This window comes from Anastrepha ludens, chromosome 6 (genome assembly GCF_028408465.1).
Source record: "Anastrepha ludens isolate Willacy chromosome 6, idAnaLude1.1, whole genome shotgun sequence".
Taxonomy (NCBI): Eukaryota; Metazoa; Arthropoda; class Insecta; order Diptera; family Tephritidae; genus Anastrepha; species Anastrepha ludens.
In genome coordinates this window covers 2568915-2587715 of record NC_071502.1, presented here as the reverse complement: position 1 = coordinate 2587715, position 18801 = coordinate 2568915, and the positions used below count along the sequence as shown (strand labels likewise).

At 39.1% G+C, this 18801-nt stretch overlaps 1 protein-coding gene across 3 annotated transcripts; it reads left to right on the top strand.

Annotated features, from left to right (window-relative positions):
* The first annotated feature begins 5996 nt into the window (after window positions 1-5996).
* On the top strand, window positions 5997-18684 carry LOC128866137 (DNA polymerase zeta catalytic subunit). Of its 3 annotated transcripts, none has more exons than XM_054106645.1 (18): window positions 5997-6297; window positions 6350-6579; window positions 6658-6911; window positions 6978-7210; window positions 7268-7480; window positions 7563-7839; window positions 7909-8019; window positions 8080-8502; window positions 8561-8645; window positions 8696-8842; window positions 10265-11436; window positions 11540-12369; window positions 13524-14003; window positions 14122-14456; window positions 15582-15800; window positions 15880-16755; window positions 16851-17078; window positions 17140-18684. In XM_054106645.1, exons 1-18 carry the CDS (start codon window positions 6142-6144, stop codon window positions 17546-17548), a joined length of 6678 nt encoding a protein of 2225 aa, XP_053962620.1. In that variant the 5' UTR covers window positions 5997-6141; the 3' UTR covers window positions 17549-18684. The 3 variants fall into 3 exon arrangements, with proteins under 3 accessions (XP_053962620.1, XP_053962619.1, XP_053962621.1); XM_054106644.1 differs by having other exon boundaries at window positions 7900-8019; window positions 17140-18683; XM_054106646.1 differs by having other exon boundaries at window positions 5998-6297; window positions 7900-8019; window positions 8711-8842; window positions 17140-18681.
* The last annotated feature ends 117 nt before the right edge of the window (window positions 18685-18801 follow it).

The following is an 18801-nucleotide window of genomic DNA, read 5'->3' as shown; positions in this document are numbered from 1 at the left end:
GGAATTTTGACATTTTTGCACTTTGCAATTTTACAAGTGAAAACTATTAAAAATAAACAACTTTATTGCATGCCAACGGTATATAGTGGGCAGCAAAGTTAAGAGCGGCAAAGGAAGAAATAACTTCATATTGTCTTAAAAGAATACTAAATAAAATAAAAAGGTATGTAAAATATATGGAGGTTGAATTAGTTTTAAAGGGTTTTTTCGAAGATTTGGGGCTTTATTGTGAAAAAACGGTACAAAATATTTTATTCGAAGTATTGGCCATCGCTAGCTACAACTTTCGCCCATCTTTCGGGCAATTTCCGGATGCCGTTTCTCCAAAATTCTGGCCGCTGCTTGGCTATCCATGACTCAACCCATATTTTGGTAGCCTCGTACGAGGAGAACCGCTGGTCCTCCAAATCGAGACTCATATGCCGGAACAAATGATAATCGGAGGGAGCTATGTCTGGACTATACGGCGGGTGGGGTAACACTTCCCAGCCAAGCGTTCCAAGGTATTTTTTGACAGGTTGAGCAACATACGGCCAAGCGTTGTCATGTTGCAAAATAACCTTGTCGTGCCTTTTTACCGTTTCCGGCCGTTTTTCTTTCAATGCCCGGCTTAAACGCATCAATTGCAGTCGGTAACGATCCCCCGTGATTGTTTCGCCCGGTTGGAGCAGCTCAAAATATACGACGCCGACCTGATCCCACCAAATGCAGAGCATGATTTTCTTGCCGTGAATATTCTGCTTGGCCGTCGACGTTGATGCGTGGCCGGGCAAACCCCATGATTTTTTGCGTTTTGGGTTATCGTAGTGGATCCATTTTTCGCCGCCAGTCACCACCCGATGCAAAAAACCCTTTCGATTTTGTCGCTCGATCAGCAATTCGCACGTAAAAAATCGCCGTTCGACGTCGCGCAGCTTCAACTCGTACGGGACCCAATGTCCTTGCTTTTGGATCATTCCCATAGCTTTTAGACGCTTGCAAACGGTTGATTTATCAACGCCCAATGATTCAGCAAGCTCTTCTTGGGTTTGGCACGAGTCCTCGTTTACCAATTCCCCCAATTCCGCGTCCTCGAACTTTTTGGGCTGGCCAAGACGCTCCTTGTCTTCGGTGTGAAAATCACCACTTTTGAATCGTCGAAACCAGTACTCACATGTTGAAATCGACGGAGTATGGTCTGGGTAGGCCTCCTGCAGCAATTCACGGGCTTGGGCTGTATTTTTTTTCAAATTGAAGCAGAAAAGCAAAGCTTCCCGCAAATTGCGTTTCGACGGCACGAAAGTTGACATACTCGGAGCACGAAAACACTGCGTTGTTTATACTTCAGCGAAATGACAGATACCATAGATAACTAGATGTGAAACTTATTCATTTTGAGAGAGAGCGCGCCCATGAGGACGTTTCAAAACTTGGCAGCACTCACACATTATGGGATTTTGAACAGCTGATAGGCGAAATGGCAGACTGCCAGAAGAAACGCGCCAAAAATAACAGACGAAAACAGTTCGTTTTTGCTTAATGGAGAAATGACGTGTTGAAATGTTTATAATTATTTGTCTTCAAATTAATTCAATTGATATGTAATAATTTGAATTTAAGTGAGTTTGTAGAATCCAAAGCTCGTTATATCCTTTTCGACTTCTACTTTTAATTAGTCTTATGTACATAATGTAATTTTATTGAAAACTGTGTGTTGGTTTATGTAAATTTGTATATACGTAAATATTCTATGGTTGAAAAGCGTAGGTAAGGGAACTGAATTTGTATTTGAGATATTTTACAAAAATTAAAGGTAATCTGCTTTAACTTATTCTGTTCGTTGTTTGAGAATTTTTTTTTTGTTACCCAATTTCTGTGTTATATTAAAAAATCGCAATAAGTCATGTTTTTAATTATAACTTATGTTTTCGCGTACATTACTTTATTATTATTAAATTACTTTTGTATTTCAGTTTTAAATAATTTCATTTACATATAAATGTTTAAATCTTTTGCTTATTTATGTACATATTTCATACGGATTGTGCTTATTTTTAGTATATGTAGGTGTTTACGAGTGATATAAGGCTATTGGGCAACCGCACACTAAATACTAACCTCAATGGTGGCGTGGAAACTAAAAATTCCAGATCTTTGGTTCAAAAATACCCAATTCATGTTTCTACCGGTGTGGCAATATTGGGAAATGTTATAAAAAACGCACATTTTTCAGCGCTCTCACGAGAAAAAGAGTTTCACATCTAGTCATCTATGACAGATACTGATAAACAAAGCCTAGGGATGAGGCTTTGTCATGAATATATATTCAGTATTGCCAACGCGATAAAGTGATAAATAGCGCCATCTGTGTGTCACCTTTAAAACTAATTCAACCTCCAATACATATCTACATATAAATATATAATGGAATATTACTGTCTACTTTGTAAATGGCGAACTTCAAAACATACCTACATAAAAATTGTAACGAAGATAATGGATATTATTCAATATGAGCATCAATTCTTACTTCTCTCCCAGTAAAGTTTGGTAATATTTAAAAAAATGATTGAAAATCTTTGTTGATCGGGAAGTACATACTTGTGACGGTGATTGTCAAAGATTAATCTTGAATAAGGAATAGTTGTTGAATATTTCAGATACCTAGTAAGTAACCATCAATTGTCAAAATTGTGTAAAATTGCATTTTATATTTTTGGGATGGCTCGATGCCAGCAGGCCAGCCATTGGATGTCCTTGTTGTTGTTGTGACGGCATACAATTTCTCCATAAATTCTTGAGAAACGCTGCTGGAGTGAGAACAGTTGACTTGTCTTGGCCGGATATAAATCCAGGTGATTCCGGTAAGGTAGAACCGACTGTCATAGGCTGCCGTTATTGATATTGATACCCTGCTGAGTACGGTGAAGTCATCGGACGTCATTGTCAATCTCATCTAACGAAAGACCCAGGAAACGAGTTGTTGCGTCTGGTTGGCCCTAGAGGGAAATGGGTACGTGAATAGGTGGTTGATGTAGGGTATATCCCGGGAATATTTTGAGTATGTCAGGGTTGATTCTGGATAGGTAGGAATGAAATGTAATTGTGCAAAGTAACGCGGGACTCATGACGCAGTTTAATATCTTCATTTGCAATAGTTATGGATCTGGTCAGTGTCGTTGAAGAGATGTCTTCTGACGTGTCTAGGGGGTGGCTCAGTACCCAGCAAGTACCTGTAGGGGTTGTTCCTACGATAGCAGCTCAGCAGGCGCTGCTTTCTGAGCATAACGTTAGGTTCCCTAATTGAGAGGATAAATGTCTCACTATGAGATGTTGAAAAGGAGACATCCCGTAGCCGTTCTGGTTGCAGTATTTTGTCAGCTCTGGAGCTTCGCCTACTGCCGTAATACAGTTTGCATAACAACGTAACGATGGTCGCAGGACCTGAGCTTAACTGCAAATATAGGGCATGCAATTATAAAATTCCAACGCTCCTTTAATAAGTAAATCCGCCGTAGCCGAATGATTTGGTGCGTGACTACCATGCGGAATTCACAGAGGAGAACGTAGGTTCGAATTTCGGTGAAACACCAAAACTAAGAAAAACATTTTTCTAATAGCGGTCGCCCCTCGGCAGGCAATGGCAAACCTCCGGGTGTATTTCTGCAAACAACGAAATATTTAAAAACGTAAGTTTTCTCAATTGAATTCAGTTTAATATTTTTAATTGATCTAGCAGCTAAATCGGTGTGGTATAAATGAAGACTCTGGAAGACAGTATTTTACACCTAAGTAATGAAATATTTTTTCAACAAGATGACACTGGCGTGGATGTACATATGTCGTAAAGGTTTGACGTTATGGCCGCTTTCATTTGCTTGCAAATTTATTTACAAAATACATCGGTAACAAAATTAATCAAGAAAACAGTTTAAATTGCGAATTATTTTATAATTTATGTAAACTATAACGTTTATATAAAAAGTACTAGGACAATAAAATACAGAAATCATAGTGAAAATCATTCTTCCAAATAATCCTCTGTTGGGTTACTGCATTCATTTTCCTTTTCCAGGCTCTTTTTTTGAAAAGCTCAATAGCTTCCAACATGTTCTTCAAAACATCATTTTTCATTTGATCGCTGTGACTGGGGTGAATCAGATGATTAAAGTGGTGGAGATGTAAATTGTATTTATGAAGTTGATGGCGATGGAGAATCAACACTAATGGTAGATGGTACAGATAGCATTGTTGGTAGCACACTGACTGAAGGCGATAGCATTGGCAGAAGAACATATATTGGTGTCGACGGTGAGGGCACGGAATCCACAGCATGAGGCGTCGGCAAGATCATTTCCGGACATACTTTTACGAATTTTCTTATGTTAAACTTCAAATACATTTTGTATAATAACTCCATTGAGCTCGATCACTAGATTGTCAAATAAAAGTTATAAATGAATGCAACACACTTGCTTTACTTTATCTCCAACACTTTACATGTACACGTTCACATATTCGCTTACAAGTTCAACTTCCAATTGAAAATCCTATGCGAATGCACCTCTGCTTATGTACAAGGCGAATTCATTACCATAGGTGGCGCCTTCCCAAACCAGTTACTTTTTCTTTCGCGATTTGGACAAATCTGACTACAGTTTCCTTTCTAATACAAAACATACAAAAGGAGGAGAAAATACATGTTTGTGAAAATTCAAGCTAATGAAAACGAAGTGCCGTATTTTAAATTGTGAAAGTACAAATTAATATAAAGTGTTTTTTGCTTTTTTATGCGTAAACAAACAATTCCCCTTCCTTTTGTTTGTTTATTCATGTGCTCTTATGGCACAGCGAATTCGGAAGGCGTATCCATGCACTCTATCGTCCTTGCTTCACAGCTATCGTAATAAGCTCGGGTCTCCAGGCGAGTTCTGCTGAAGTAGTAGCTTACAAAATCCCGCCTGTGCGATGTGGTCCCCCGTCGTTTTCGTCTAACTCATCTAGCGGTAGACCTAGAAGGGTGCTCTGTCTCGCTATCTGCTGCCGCCATCAAAGCTAATTCATGTTTTTGTTTTAGTATCTCGATCGCTATGGTTGCCAGACGGTTCGCGAAACTTCAGCATTCACTACAATATGTTTTGGGGGCATCGAATTATTGACAGGAAATATATGGTATGTGTGTTCGTTATTTTATTAGCATATTTCACTATTTTTCTACTTACGGCCGAGAAGTCCCGTGGAGCTTCAAAAATTGCATACTTATCTGCCTGAAAATCCATTAGCAAACATTGTCTCGATACAAGCAGACACAAACCAATGTCTTGTGTAAATACGTAACCAAACGAAAGCCGCTATTCTCTACGGGCACAAGTTCTACGCAATTTCGTATCTCACCGGAAACAGATACGATATACGGTAACGTGTGGGCACCATCACCGGAAGCCCATTCTTCTTTTAGTTTCATAGGAGTCATTCTCAATAACCTGGTTGAGCTGGAGTTCCGTATCCTCGTTGCTGCTACTCAGGACGCGCCAAGCTTCCGTTTTTAGGCCGCTGTTTTGGGTCTCGAGCAGCCCAATTTCAAAGACCGCAGATATTTCTACGTTCTTCGGCAGGTCACTGACTGTCACATCGTGGGTTAGAGGTGTATCATCGCCGCTTTTGGTGTCAAGCCGCGGACCTGGGTGCTGCGCTTGCAAGTCACTCCGTGGCTGCGGTAATGCCACCGTTACTTTTCAAGCCGACGCGGTGTTGAGGGGCGCCGTGCTAATACAGCACCTCGTGGCTACAAGTCATCTAATGGGCACGGTGTCGCATAATAACCTGGATTAAGAGGTGATATTCTGTATTGCACAACATTTCGTTATTAAAAAATATGCACTTGCGTGGTCTTTAAAATTATTATTTTCTAGTACATATAATATTATATTAACAATTCAAAAGCCAAATTGTTTATTTGTCATTAATGTACCAAAAATTCTTTCGTACGGACTGGCTCTCTTATCGTAATCCTATTTTAACAGTGTACTCAGCAGTAATCGATTAAATAGCACTTATCGATAGGTATCGTATGTGCATTCGCCTTGCTCCAATGTTTATTGTTTTTGAAAGGGATTCGATGGTTTTGGTTGGTTTGTCGAATTTGGAATTTCACAATAATACATGGAGGAGAATGCGTGCACAGAAATGAGCGAGTCCAAAAACGAAGTGGATGGCGTATTCTCTGTACGGCTGGTCATTGCAGATTTCTACATGGAAAAGCCAATATATGGCTTTGATCCATGTTACTCAGAATTTCGCGGCAAAGAAATTAAAAGAGTCGGTTAAATGTTAAACATTTATAATCATACTAAACACAACACTTTTGCAGGTACCCATTATAAGAGTGTTTGGGTCCAGCGCTGATGGTCGCAAGACTTGTATGCATGTGCATGGTGTTTTTCCGTATTTTTACATACCTTACGAGGCGAAGGAATTTGAATCATTGAATAAGGCAATCTATCAGATCACTAGCAGTGTGGACAAGGCTATTAACGTTTCTCTGGGCCAGGCGTGTTCTAGTGCGCAACATGTATTCAAGGTCCAGCTGGTTAAGGGCATGTAAGATTCAGTATTTGGCTTATGTACAGAGAGGAATAGACGTGTGTTACTTTATCAATTTATTCAATTGCATTTCAGTCCTTTCTATGGGTACCATCGTAGTGAACATCAATTTCTTAAAATTTATATGTTTAACCCTCGATTTGTACGGCGCGCATCCAATTTGCTACAAAGTGGCGCCATTATGAATAAGAACTTTCATCCTTTCGAGTCACATGTGCCATATATTCTCCAGTTTATGATCGATTATAATTTGTACGGCATGAGTTTTGTGCATGTGCCTTTGGAAATTGTAAAATTACGACAGACGGGCGACGATAATAACTCAGGAGGTGGGTAAATGAAGTCAGAATATTTTATGCATCGTGTATGGGAATGTATGATAATCTGATAATTAGATATGCGCGTTCCGGAACAAAATCAGCCACATAGAATTATTCCACCTGTAATTAAAAAACAATCAACCTGCTCACTTGAGGTGGATATTGGATCCAATTTCATTTTAAACCGTTTCCAGCTCGCAATGCGCAGCAACGATAGCAACACTCATTCTAATCCAGGTATTGAAGCTATTTGGAATGATGAGCGCTTGCGTAGGCAGAAAATGGCTGAAAGACTTCCGGGAGATAATGTAATTAAATAAAGTGATATCACCTAATGAGTATAATGAATATAATATAATATTTAGGTGCCCATTTTGGAGATACCAACATCTCAAGAACGTCCCAATGTACAATTGACAGAGTCCGAAATTTTTCACAAAACAGTTTTGCAAAGCAAGTTATTGGCTTTAGATTTGACAACAACAATTAGCAGCAGCCAACTAGACCAAACTGCAAATTCCACGCTTCAGTCTCGTACTGCTAATTTTACTTTAGACGATGTTGGTGGCATAGATCAGGTAACTGAAAATATCATTTTCAGCAATAAAATATACTTATGCTAATATACATATATTATGGATATAATGTGAATACTTTTAGAAGCGTACATTTAATCTTCGCAAAGTCATAGGAAATGCTATCTATCCGGAAGAGTGCACACCAAACGAAAACTTAGTCGACGCCTCATTCATTGAGAACCACGTATCGCACAGCGGCTTCCTGCATAGTGTTTCATTGGCACATTCTGCAGTCAAACCGTCTGTAAGCCATGAGACTGCTGCTCGTGGAGATAGCATTTTTACAGATGACACGGTCATGGATGAAGAACTTATTTTAAATTTAACGACCGAGTCTCCAACACGATTAAATGCAAGCCGTAAGTAAGAATTTTTAAATAAAAAATCTTCGATACTTTACACAAAACTAATATCTCTAGTATGCGCAGAGGACAAGGAATTGCTTGATGTACTACAACAGCTGGAAGAATACGAGGAAGATGAAAACCAAATTGATTTAGATAGCACCTTAGCGCCTCTCACTCAAGCACATAAAAAATGTAAGCAAAGAAATCGCTTAAATTTGGTAGGGCATTAGTAACATAAATATTTATTTTTAGTTGATCCGTCACCGGAGTTATTGGACAAGCAAGTGGTTGCTGCAGCCATCAGCCAACATCTGCCTGATAGTGACACCGATTCCGACACAAGTGAAAATGGAAATATGCATGATTTTTCCATCGCTCTAGAGGATATGGAAGAACTAATATTAAAATTTACACCTAGCCAACTAGCACAAGAAGAAAATTTTGAAACAGATCTGCCACAGATGGATGGTTCGGATGATTTGCTGTTGAAAACGCCTACTAAAACTGCATGTAGATCGAGAACGGGTAACAACCCAAATGTGAAAACTTCTCCACAAACGCCTAGGGCTCCTGGGCAAAATTTATCACCGAAGCGATCACCACGAACGCCAAAATCGAGTGCAAGCAAGAAATATGCGCCATTACCGTTAAAAATCACTTGTAAAATGAATGAAAGTAAGTAACCCGTTAATAATTTCTTGCGTTAAATATTACTAATTACCATTTATGTAAGAAAGCATAGCTAAAGACAATGAACCAACTCCAGCGCGACATTCAGTTTTGAGAAATTTAGAACTCGGTAGCGACGTCTCTAAAAGGTTAGTTTTCTGCAAATAAGTGGTCGTAAAAACTATAATAAAACTATCAGTAATGTAAATTTCAGTACAAAAATGACACTAAGTAAAAAGCTGGCACTAACCACATTGCGTCGGAAAAGTTTAGACTGGAATTCATGCACATTGCGGGAAGAGATTGCCACAAGAAATGAAGTGGCTAACGATGGAATTTCTAAATGGTAAACTTTTTTTAAACTTATTTCGGTTGGCGCCGTTGTCGTGAAGAAAATTACTTTTTGAAGTTTTATTTCGATTCATCTAAAAAATAATTTATATTTTAAATTTATTTTTGTTTATGTGCTAAGAGATTCAATATAGATAGGTAATGGACAATGTCGCTACCTGACCCGATTGTTCTGTAGTAACGTCAGTTTGTTCAAAACGCATATAAATTGACGTGCATAGATCAACTTAGACGGAGACTCCCGGAATGAATGAATTGCCATTATGAGCGACGGTCACGCGGTGCTCAAAGCAGTGCCATTCTTTGAGGTGAAGTTTTCATTAGCCATTGAGTACATGGAGAAATTAAACTTGCTAGTAATACACAATCGTATAGTAGAGAGACTGCGGCCTAGTTATTCATAGGACCCGAACTCTTCCTTGGTACGGGACAACACATACAGAGGAAGAGCTTAGAAGTGAAGTGTGGGTAAGGCTACATGACGTGAGTTAGCCTCAAATTGTGGGGCTACGTCAAAGTCCTTACTGGGGGTATAACCAAGATTAAAGTAACTCATAACTCTCCCTTAGGATAAACTGAAAATGCTCACGAGCATTCTCATAAGCCACTGCAAATTGCATAGCCTTCTGCATGGGATGGTTTATTGAGAGAATTGGGTTTGGAGGGGTACTGTTATGAGTAGATGGCTCAAAAGACAATGAGGTCGAAGGGCAAACCTCATTTTCATTCATTCATTCACATAAATTGACACGATTGACCAGAGTCAGAGGTTCATAATTTTGAAGAGAACTTATTAAAATTATAAATTAGTAAGATTTCTTTAGGGTGTAATTAAAAATAGGTATGCAACTGTGAAGATGATAAAGTTTATGTTATTTTCCTACGGCACGTAATTCGCTCTCTGAACAATTCGCTAAGTAATTCACGAATTACCTTTTTCCACGGCGCATTTGTAATTCACTTTGGCAGCTCTCCCTCTTGTTTGTTATTTGTCGTTAGTATCGGTGATGGAGAAAAAAGTAATTTAAGACTAAGATTTTATTCAATTTTTTCCTTCCATTTTCCAGCAGTAAGAAAAAGTGCCAGCAAATGGCAGAGGGTCTCCTCCATAATTCTTGAGGTGTTCAACAACCTCCTTAACATCCTTAACATAATAATTTTGTTAACAATTTATTTTTCGCTTTTACTCTTTTAAAATAGTTTTTCAGGTTATTATTTAAAATTTGTTCACTATGTTTTTTTGGTTTGGTTTAATCTATCTAATTTCGATAAATCTTCGAAAAAAATTGGTTAAGAATTACTCACCCATTTTTTATGGCGCAGTGAATTACGAATGAGAGAGCGAACTACGAACCGGAAAGGGAATATTTATCGATTTGTTCTGAAGATTTTATATTATTTACCAGTTTGCTTTCAGCACTCCTATTCGACGCTCTAGAAAAACTAAGGACTTAGACAAAACACACATTACTTGCGAGCTTACACCTCGTAGAAAAAATAAAGGACTCTTAAAGGTCTACAACATTGAAAAGATAGCGAAAGAAACAGAGCAGGGAACCGACCAAAATCAGCCCACACGTTCAAATCGGAGACCTAAGCCAGCTGACGCTGAGGTTAGTCGAAAAGTTATTCAAAATGGTCAAGATTTTTCGACAAACAATAAAACCCATGTCCATAATATTCGAAAGTGTGTGGTAAAAATTAAAAGAAATGCAATGCGAATAAGTGCTGATTGTTCCAATTCTTCCGAAAAGCAAACAGAAAAAGCCAGTACTAATGAGAGTATACTTGGCGCTAAAGAGATTAAAATTACCACTCCTGACCGACAACAGCAAGCGAACAGTAGCAAAATCTCAACAGGTCTACAGTATAACTCAAATGGAAATAAAAAAGAGATGCAATTGGCAAATGACATTGCGAGTTCCCTAGATAACTCGAACGAAAGCGATGAAATAGCGGCGTCAGACACAGAAGACGTCACTACTACAGTTGGCGCAAAGCGCCTGCGCAGAAGCTTTCATCTGATACAGCGAAGAAGTATGCTCAAAAATACTGTTGTTTCCAATAAACACATTGAACCAACTGAAAGAGTTGAGAACTTCATCGAACTGGCCAATTCCCCAACAAACGGGCTTAAAATAGATGATGATCTTGCGGATTGTGACGATTTGCATATCCAAAGCTTTTATGATGCATCTTTTACGGATGATTTAAGTATCCCAATAAATTGTGATGCAATTTTGAGTCCAATAGTAGGCATTGCACCACAAACCTGTTCATCCCTCCAGGTATTTAGAGAAGAACCCAATAGTCCCATGGAATGTTGCCAGTCGCCTAGGGTCAATAAAAATGCCGAGCAAGGACATAGTTCAAGTACAAGTAGAAGTAATATATCGCCGCTAAAATCAGAGTATACAAAGCATTTAGTACAGCTAACACCACTTAATACACCACCATCTTATGATGAGGTATTGGCAAGCTGTGAAAAGCTTGGAATTCCTGAATATGAATTTCAAAGACCATTCTATGGCAATCCGAATGACATAACAAAGCTTAAGGAAGTGGGGCATATTATTTTGCATATTCCAGGTAAGGCAAAATCTTGTTAGTTTAATATAAAACAAAATAACTGCTCCTTTCACAATTTTTTTTTTCGACTAAAAAAAATCCTTTTTTTTTGTATAAATAACAGGAAATACGCTTAATGACTGCAACGAATTCAAAAGTGTACTGGGGGATGAGCTTAGAGGCCTTAATGAGTGGCGCCGTCGGAAGCTGTTGGCTATTGGCGGCCCTTCAGCACTTACCACACCATCTCATCGTAATAGTCAGCGCATTCGGGAGTACTTTGCCGAACCGCGACGAGTAATGATGACACCTCAAATGCATCCACCTACTCGTCAAGATGCCAAGCTGTGGTTAAAGGCCCGCAATCTTTTGTCCAATGGAGAAACATCTACTCAACATAGAGTTAACTTAGAAGAAAGTCCTATAAAAGTACGACGCCAAAAAATATCAATGATACTTAACGATGGCACGGGTGAAGATGACGAGGAGAGTATTCTGAATAGTACAAATTTCATAACATTTACTCCACCAACACCGGCAGCGAATGCGGAAAAGTCATCAAAATTAAGAAATGTGATCAAGCCAGAAAATGCTACAAATGAAGATCTGAGTATGAAATCGCGCAAAAGGCGCTCTAAACTTTGTTTGAATAAAAAGTTAATGGCTAGCGTCAGCCCTGAAATAACAACAGATAATAGTTTAACGGCATCTCAAATTGAAAAAAGCATACATACCCTGAATAGCGAACAATGTTCGGCTTCTAACGACTCAACAATCTCAAGCCAAATAGTATCGGATGCGCTAAAGCGAAGCTCGTTTATAAAAGATTTGCTGGACAACAAACCAATAAGCTCAAACGAGCTGAGTTACGGGTTGAACAGTGCGTCGCTGGATAATACTTTTGGTTTCAAAGTAAATTTTGAAAACTTGCAGCAAGCTAAATCCGATGTAGAGGTATGAAAACATGAAAATTTGTGGGTTTGTGTTAGCATGAGGGTAAAATAACTCGCAAATTATGTCACGGTTTGAGTTTCTCTTACGACAGTTTTTATAAATGGTAGCAACATTTACACCCTTTGCTGGATGTTTAGTCAAGCCGCTCCTCCTGCTTTTTCATGACAGAAATACATTCAGGTTTGCGATTACCTGCTTAGGGGTGACCGCATTAGAAAAAAACATTTTGTATACTTTTGATGGTTCGTGTCGCTACAACGGCCGACAATGCTATAGATACTAATTATCATCCCTTGGCACTACAACTCTTTGTGGGCTTTGCCTTAATGCACGTGGGACCTCCAAACAACTCTGTCGATAACGACTTTTCCCCAGTTATTTATCCCAAGTTTGTTGATGTCTTTCTTTAGTTCGTCGACCCATCTTATTCTCGGTCTCTTCCTTGCTTTAGTGTTGAATGTTCTTCTTCTTCTTTTTGATTAGCGCGATAACCGTTTAAGCGATTTTGGCCGGGTTTAACAAAGCGCGCCGGTTGTTGTTGTAGCAGCCTTATAACGTGTTAGTATTTTTCGTCGTTCGTTTTCGCTTGTTTGAACGCTCGGGCTTCTATAATTTTCTTCTTCCCTCGTACCCTTCACTCTTGTTATATGAACCAGCCAAATTAACCTTTGCGCTTTGATGATCTTTGATTGTTCCAAAATTTTTTCTGAATATTTTTCGTTAGAAGATTTGCAGTTTTGCTTTATCTTTTTCAAGTAGTGTCAAGATTCAACTCCATAGCATGAGACTGGTTTAATGATGGCTCTGCACAGAACCAATTTGCATTGCCTGTTTAGTAGCTTCGATTTGAAAAGTTTCATTAGTGACGCGCGTGGCCTGTTAGCTGCTTGAATTCTCTATCGATGGCGAGGCTTTTTGAAGCCTAAGTAGATAAAAGATTCCACGATTGCAAAAGAATATGGGTAAATTTTCAGTTTGTCTGATGTTGGCTTATTTTGTTTTGACCTCATCAAATATTTCGTTTTATCTTAGTTGATTTTAAGGCCAATTTTGTCAGCGCCAATTTCGATATTAGCGTAGGTTTTGGATAAGGAGTGGATCTTTTTACTGAAAATAGCTATGCTTGTATAGATACTAATTTATCTCATTTTCAGTGCAATTATATAACAACCATAATTTTGGAGTTATTTGTACCCACGCGTGATAATCTGCTTCCTGATCCTGCGTTCGATGAAGTGCGTTGCATTTTTTATGCCATCGAACATCGCTCGCCAGCAACGCCAACTGCGGACATAGCACAGTTGCCACAAAATGCTTGTGGCTGCATCATTGTAAAGGATATTGGCAGTGCGCAGGACTACCGTATGCTTGGCACGGGTGGCAATGAGGATATTGCGATGCGTTTCGTAAACACCGAAATTGAAGCATTCGAATCACTTGTGGAATTGTGTATGCAATGGGATCCGGACATATACGGTGGTTATGAAATCGAGACGGCGTCTTGGGGATATATATTGGAACGTGCTAAGCAACTTGGTTTCAATATTGCACCTTTGTTGTCCCGTGTGCCGACGCAGAAAGTACGTGAATATGTAGATGAGGATCGTGAGCACTTCACAGATTTGGACATAGAGGTGAGTGCGGCTTACTTTAGACACTATATCAAACTGATAGACACTATATAAAGAGTCGAAGGATGTAAAACAATTCAGATTTTAGTAAAGTGCATTTAAAACATTTAGATTTTTTTAGATGAAGTTATGTGGTCGTATACTCTTGGATATCTGGCGTTTAATGCGTTCTGAAATTGCGCTCACCTCATACACATTCGAAAATGTTATGTATCACATTTTGCATAAACGCTGCCCAGCCCATAATCACCGCGCACTTACCGACTGGTTTGATGTGCCCAACACGCGTTGGATTGTCATTGAATATTATGTGGAACGTGTGCGTGGGACGCTGGCATTGTTAGAGCAGCTGGATCTGATTGGCCGCACCAGTGAGATGGCAAAGTTGATTGGCATACAATTCTATGAAGTACTGTCACGTGGCTCACAATTTCGAGTGGAAAGTATGATGTTGAGGTAAGTCGTTTAAATAAATAGCAAAAGTAGACAAATATAATACTATGTAGAGAAAGCTTTTTAATTTTTGTTCCAAAATGGAAAATAAGCTTAAATCATTCGTTTTTAACACCTATGCAATGAGCTGATATTAACCGATGAATTGGCCAACTGCGGAGCTACGGTTACTCCACAGTGACCAGAGCCAATAGTCGGAATCAGTTCTACAGAAATCATGAATTGAATCAGCGATTGTGTATGCAGCTTACTTAAAGAGCGATGGTCCAGTCTAGAACGCTGCAGATCTCAAAGTGTTTTGTGACAAGTCCGAACAGAAAACTGTTTAAACTTTCTTCTAAAATTTGGAAGAAAAGACGTTCGGCTGATGGTCGGCATTATTCCCATTGGACTCTTTGAGGACCCGATTTGGCCGCAAGGCAACGAATTTCGGGTGCCGATGTCATGAGAATGAGTAAAATTCGTTTTCTGAATCTGGAGGATATTTTCAGATTTGTCAAAGAATCTTGAAAATTCTCACAGGTCTTGCTATCACTGCCTTTATCTCTATTCTACCCTATCTCTTCCTCTCTGTCACTTCTCTCCTTTTCTCCTTGTCTATCTACCCTTTTACTTTCCAGAGCTTTGAATACAATGAAATGAGCTTTTTAAACTGAGAGTTTCAGGAGTTACCATTCTCTCATTGCTTCTTGACTCGTCTTTTTCAAATTTCCATTTCAACACCTATGCAAACTTACAAGACAAACATGGAGCTCTTCCTCCAGCTTATACACTTATATGAAGAGTTTGAACAACTTTTGTTTTTTAGTCGGAACTTTTCTAAAGCAGAATAATTATTTCCAAGCAAGTCGTAAACTTTTTCTAGCTGTCTGCTCCTCAGAATGCAAGTCAATATTTGGCTAGGTCAGCCACTATTTAACTTTTAAAAATAAGATCTGTACCTCTGTACTTTCGAAGAGTAAAAAGTTGTATGATAATTTATATATAATATTAAAATTCAAAACACAAAAAAAAAATCATCATCTTATCACAAATTTACAGCGATTCCGTTAACTAAATAATAATTCAAGAAATCGAGTCGGATTGTGCAAATTTTTGAATAAACACAAATTCTTTTTCCATCTAAAGGATAGCAAAGCCGCGAAATCTGGTGCCACTATCGCCGAGCGTGCAACAGCGCGCCCACATGCGTGCCCCTGAATATTTGCCGTTAATTTTAGAACCACAGTCACGGTTCTACGCTGATCCTGTTATAGTATTAGACTTCCAAAGTCTTTACCCGAGCATGATAATCGCCTATAACTACTGTTTCTCTACTTGTTTGGGACGCGTGGAGCATCTGGGACAGTTAGTATCGAGTATATCCCTCACTTTTCCTCACTCTTACCACTCTTTTAATTACCTTATTGCAACTTCATATTCATAGCTCCACGCCATTTGAGTTTGGTGCCTCCCAGTTACGCGTGTCGCCATCAATGTTGCGTCACCTAATCGACAATGACCTCATCACCATATCGCCTTGTGGTGTTGTTTTCGTTAAATCCTCAGTACGCGAGGGTATTTTACCACGTATGCTTAGCGAAATTTTAAATACTCGTCAAATGGTTAAACAGTCCATGAAGTTAGACAAATCGAACTCAGCGCTTCAGCGTGTGCTCCATTCGCGTCAGCTGGGACTCAAACTAATGGCGAATGTAACATACGGCTACACAGCAGCCAATTTCAGTGGACGAATGCCTGCCGTCGAAGTAGGTGATTCTGTTGTTGCAAAAGGTCGCGAGACGCTGGAACGTGCAATCCGTATGGTCGAGTCGAATGAAAAGTGGCGGGTTCGAGTCGTATACGGCGATACGGACTCGTTATTCGTGCAGGTGCCTGGACGAAATCGTGAGCAAGCTTTCAAAATAGGCGAAGAAATCGCAGAGGCAGTCACCAAAGTTAACCCGCAACCAGTTAAATTGAAACTGGAGAAGGTGTATCAACCCTGCATACTACAGACAAAGAAACGTTATGTTGGGTATATGTATGAAACGGCAGATCAAACGGAACCAGTGTATGAGGCCAAGGGCATTGAGACGGTGCGGCGTGACGGTTGTCCGGCTGTTGCAAAAATACTGGAGAAGATATTACGTATCTTGTTCGAAACGACGGATGTAAGCCAAATCAAGCAATATGTTTGCCGCCAATTCAGTAAACTCCTGGCTGGACGTGCGAATTTGCAAGATTTAATATTTGCAAAGGAGTTTCGGGGATTGAAGGGGTACAAACCAACTGCTTGCGTGCCGGCATTGGAGTTGACGAGGTTTGTAAAAACATAACCACATTTACATTTTTCACTTGTCTTGCAGGTGCAATTTGTATACAGAATTATTGAACGCAAAAATGATTTGTTTGCAGAAGGTGGATACAGACCGATCCTCGTCGTGTGCCTCGATGTGGTGAACGCGTCCCGTACATAATTGTCAATGGGCCACCAGGCGTGCCATTAATACGACTTGTACGCAGTCCATATGAAGTCTTAGCTGACGAAGGTTTGAAGATCAATGCGATCTACTACATCACAAAGGCTATAATACCGCCACTTAATCGTTGTTTGCTGCTCATCGGTGCTGATGTGAATGAGTGGTAAATATTGTAAGTTATATTTTTAAAACTAAAATTTGATTGGCTCTAACCACCACCGCAGGTTCGCCAGTCTACCGCGCAAACTTCTGATTGCACCACCAGTTTCCGCAGCTAACCAACTCACCAGCAGTAATAGCTTGGCTGCAGCGAATTATTCGAAGAAGAGCACAATTTCACAGTATTTTTCAGTCACTAATTGCATTACAGACTGTGGACGCCAAACAAAGGATGGAATCTGTGAGAAATGCGAACTACAACCACAACGCACGTTTGTCACGTTGCATGGAAAAATAGCCAAAATAGAACGTGGCTATCAACTGATTCAGCAGATATGCCAGGCGTGCTGCGACCGCGTAGGAGAGATCAGTTGCTGTTCCCTGGACTGTCCCGTATTGTACATGAGTGAGGTTAAACGACGGGACTTGCAGCAAATTGAGCATATGCGCAAACTGATGGCGGAGAAGTTTTAATGTCTGCCGATAGTTTTTGAGATGCGTTAAATAACTATGTCACATGGACTTATCGACAAGTTCCGACAACTAATTTGTTTCTCATTTAATTTTAACAATTTTTTGTACATAGTAGCTCAAAGCGCATGATTACTATTGAATCATGTTCAAAGCGCTGATTTTTGACAATTTTATTTAATTTTGCTGGCGGTTTTCCACATTTTCTCCATAAACTTGCACTTTATTGTACCTAAATTCAATGGGCTATAAAACTGCGTAAAAAATAAATTCTTGGAGCGTACACTTAACAATTTTATATTAATCCTCCGGTTTTGAAAAAAAAAGGTTTAAGAGAGGTATAGGGCATTTCCACATTCTGAGTTTATATTTTTTAAGTTATTTCATTTAAAAATTTGTAAAATTGAGAAACATTTCTCTTATTTTGGTTATTTGAACAAGAAGTGGTGCCAGACACCTGGGAAAACGGGCAATATAAACACAAACAAAATGTAATAAATGAATAAAAATACCAAACTGTTATTAAAACACCATTTTTGGGTGTTTGAACGAGCTCCTCATCCCATTTGTGGTGTGCGTCTTGATGTTGTTCCACAAATAGGGGGACGTATAGTTTTAAGCTGACGGTAAATATTTTTTATCAGGAGCTTTTTTATGGCAGAAATACACCCGGAGGTTTGCCAGTGCCGAGGGGCGACTGCAATAAACTGCATTCTCCACGTTTTTCTAAAAATTCGATTTTAAAAATCATATGAAAATTTGTTGAGTTCATTTTGCATTTGCACAAAGCTTGAAGCTTGGATGTAGGTATATGGTTTTTGTAAAATGAATCATATTTTCATAAAAAAATTAGTATACTTGTCAATAAGTCCTAGTGCTGTAGCTATTTGACGCAGTGTTCGTATGTACTCGCTATCTATATAGATGCATGGATGGCAAATTGGTAGAAAAGCTGACATCCGGTATTAGGTTTTAATAGAAAATTAGCAATTTATATATTATGATATTAGTTTCAATAAATTGCATTATTGTATTTTCCTTATTTATAGAAAGTTCTTAAAAACTTATTGAATCCATATCTGTATGTACAAATAAAGAAACTACAAAACGTTTATAAAGTTCGATAAAGGGTTTGGTGAAAGGCGCTGAGCGTTTTAGAAATATCTTGTTGACGTGGTTGCTGAAGTTACCGTCCTTGGTCGGACATACATCCGGGTCGTTCCGGTTACGCAGAACCGACTAACGTGGGACCGAAA

Excerpts from the sequence above, each read along its gene's own strand:
- LOC128866137 (XM_054106644.1), top strand. The coding sequence starts at position 6,142 with ATGGAGGAGAATGCGTGCACAGAAATGAGCGAGTCCAAAAACGAAGTG. Across the intron at positions 8,503-8,560 it reads CACTTGTAAAATGAATGAAA|AAAGCATAGCTAAAGACAAT; the intron begins GTAAGTAACCCG and ends CATTTATGTAAG. Across the intron at positions 17,079-17,139 it reads GGTGCTGATGTGAATGAGTG|GTTCGCCAGTCTACCGCGCA; the intron begins GTAAATATTGTA and ends CCACCACCGCAG.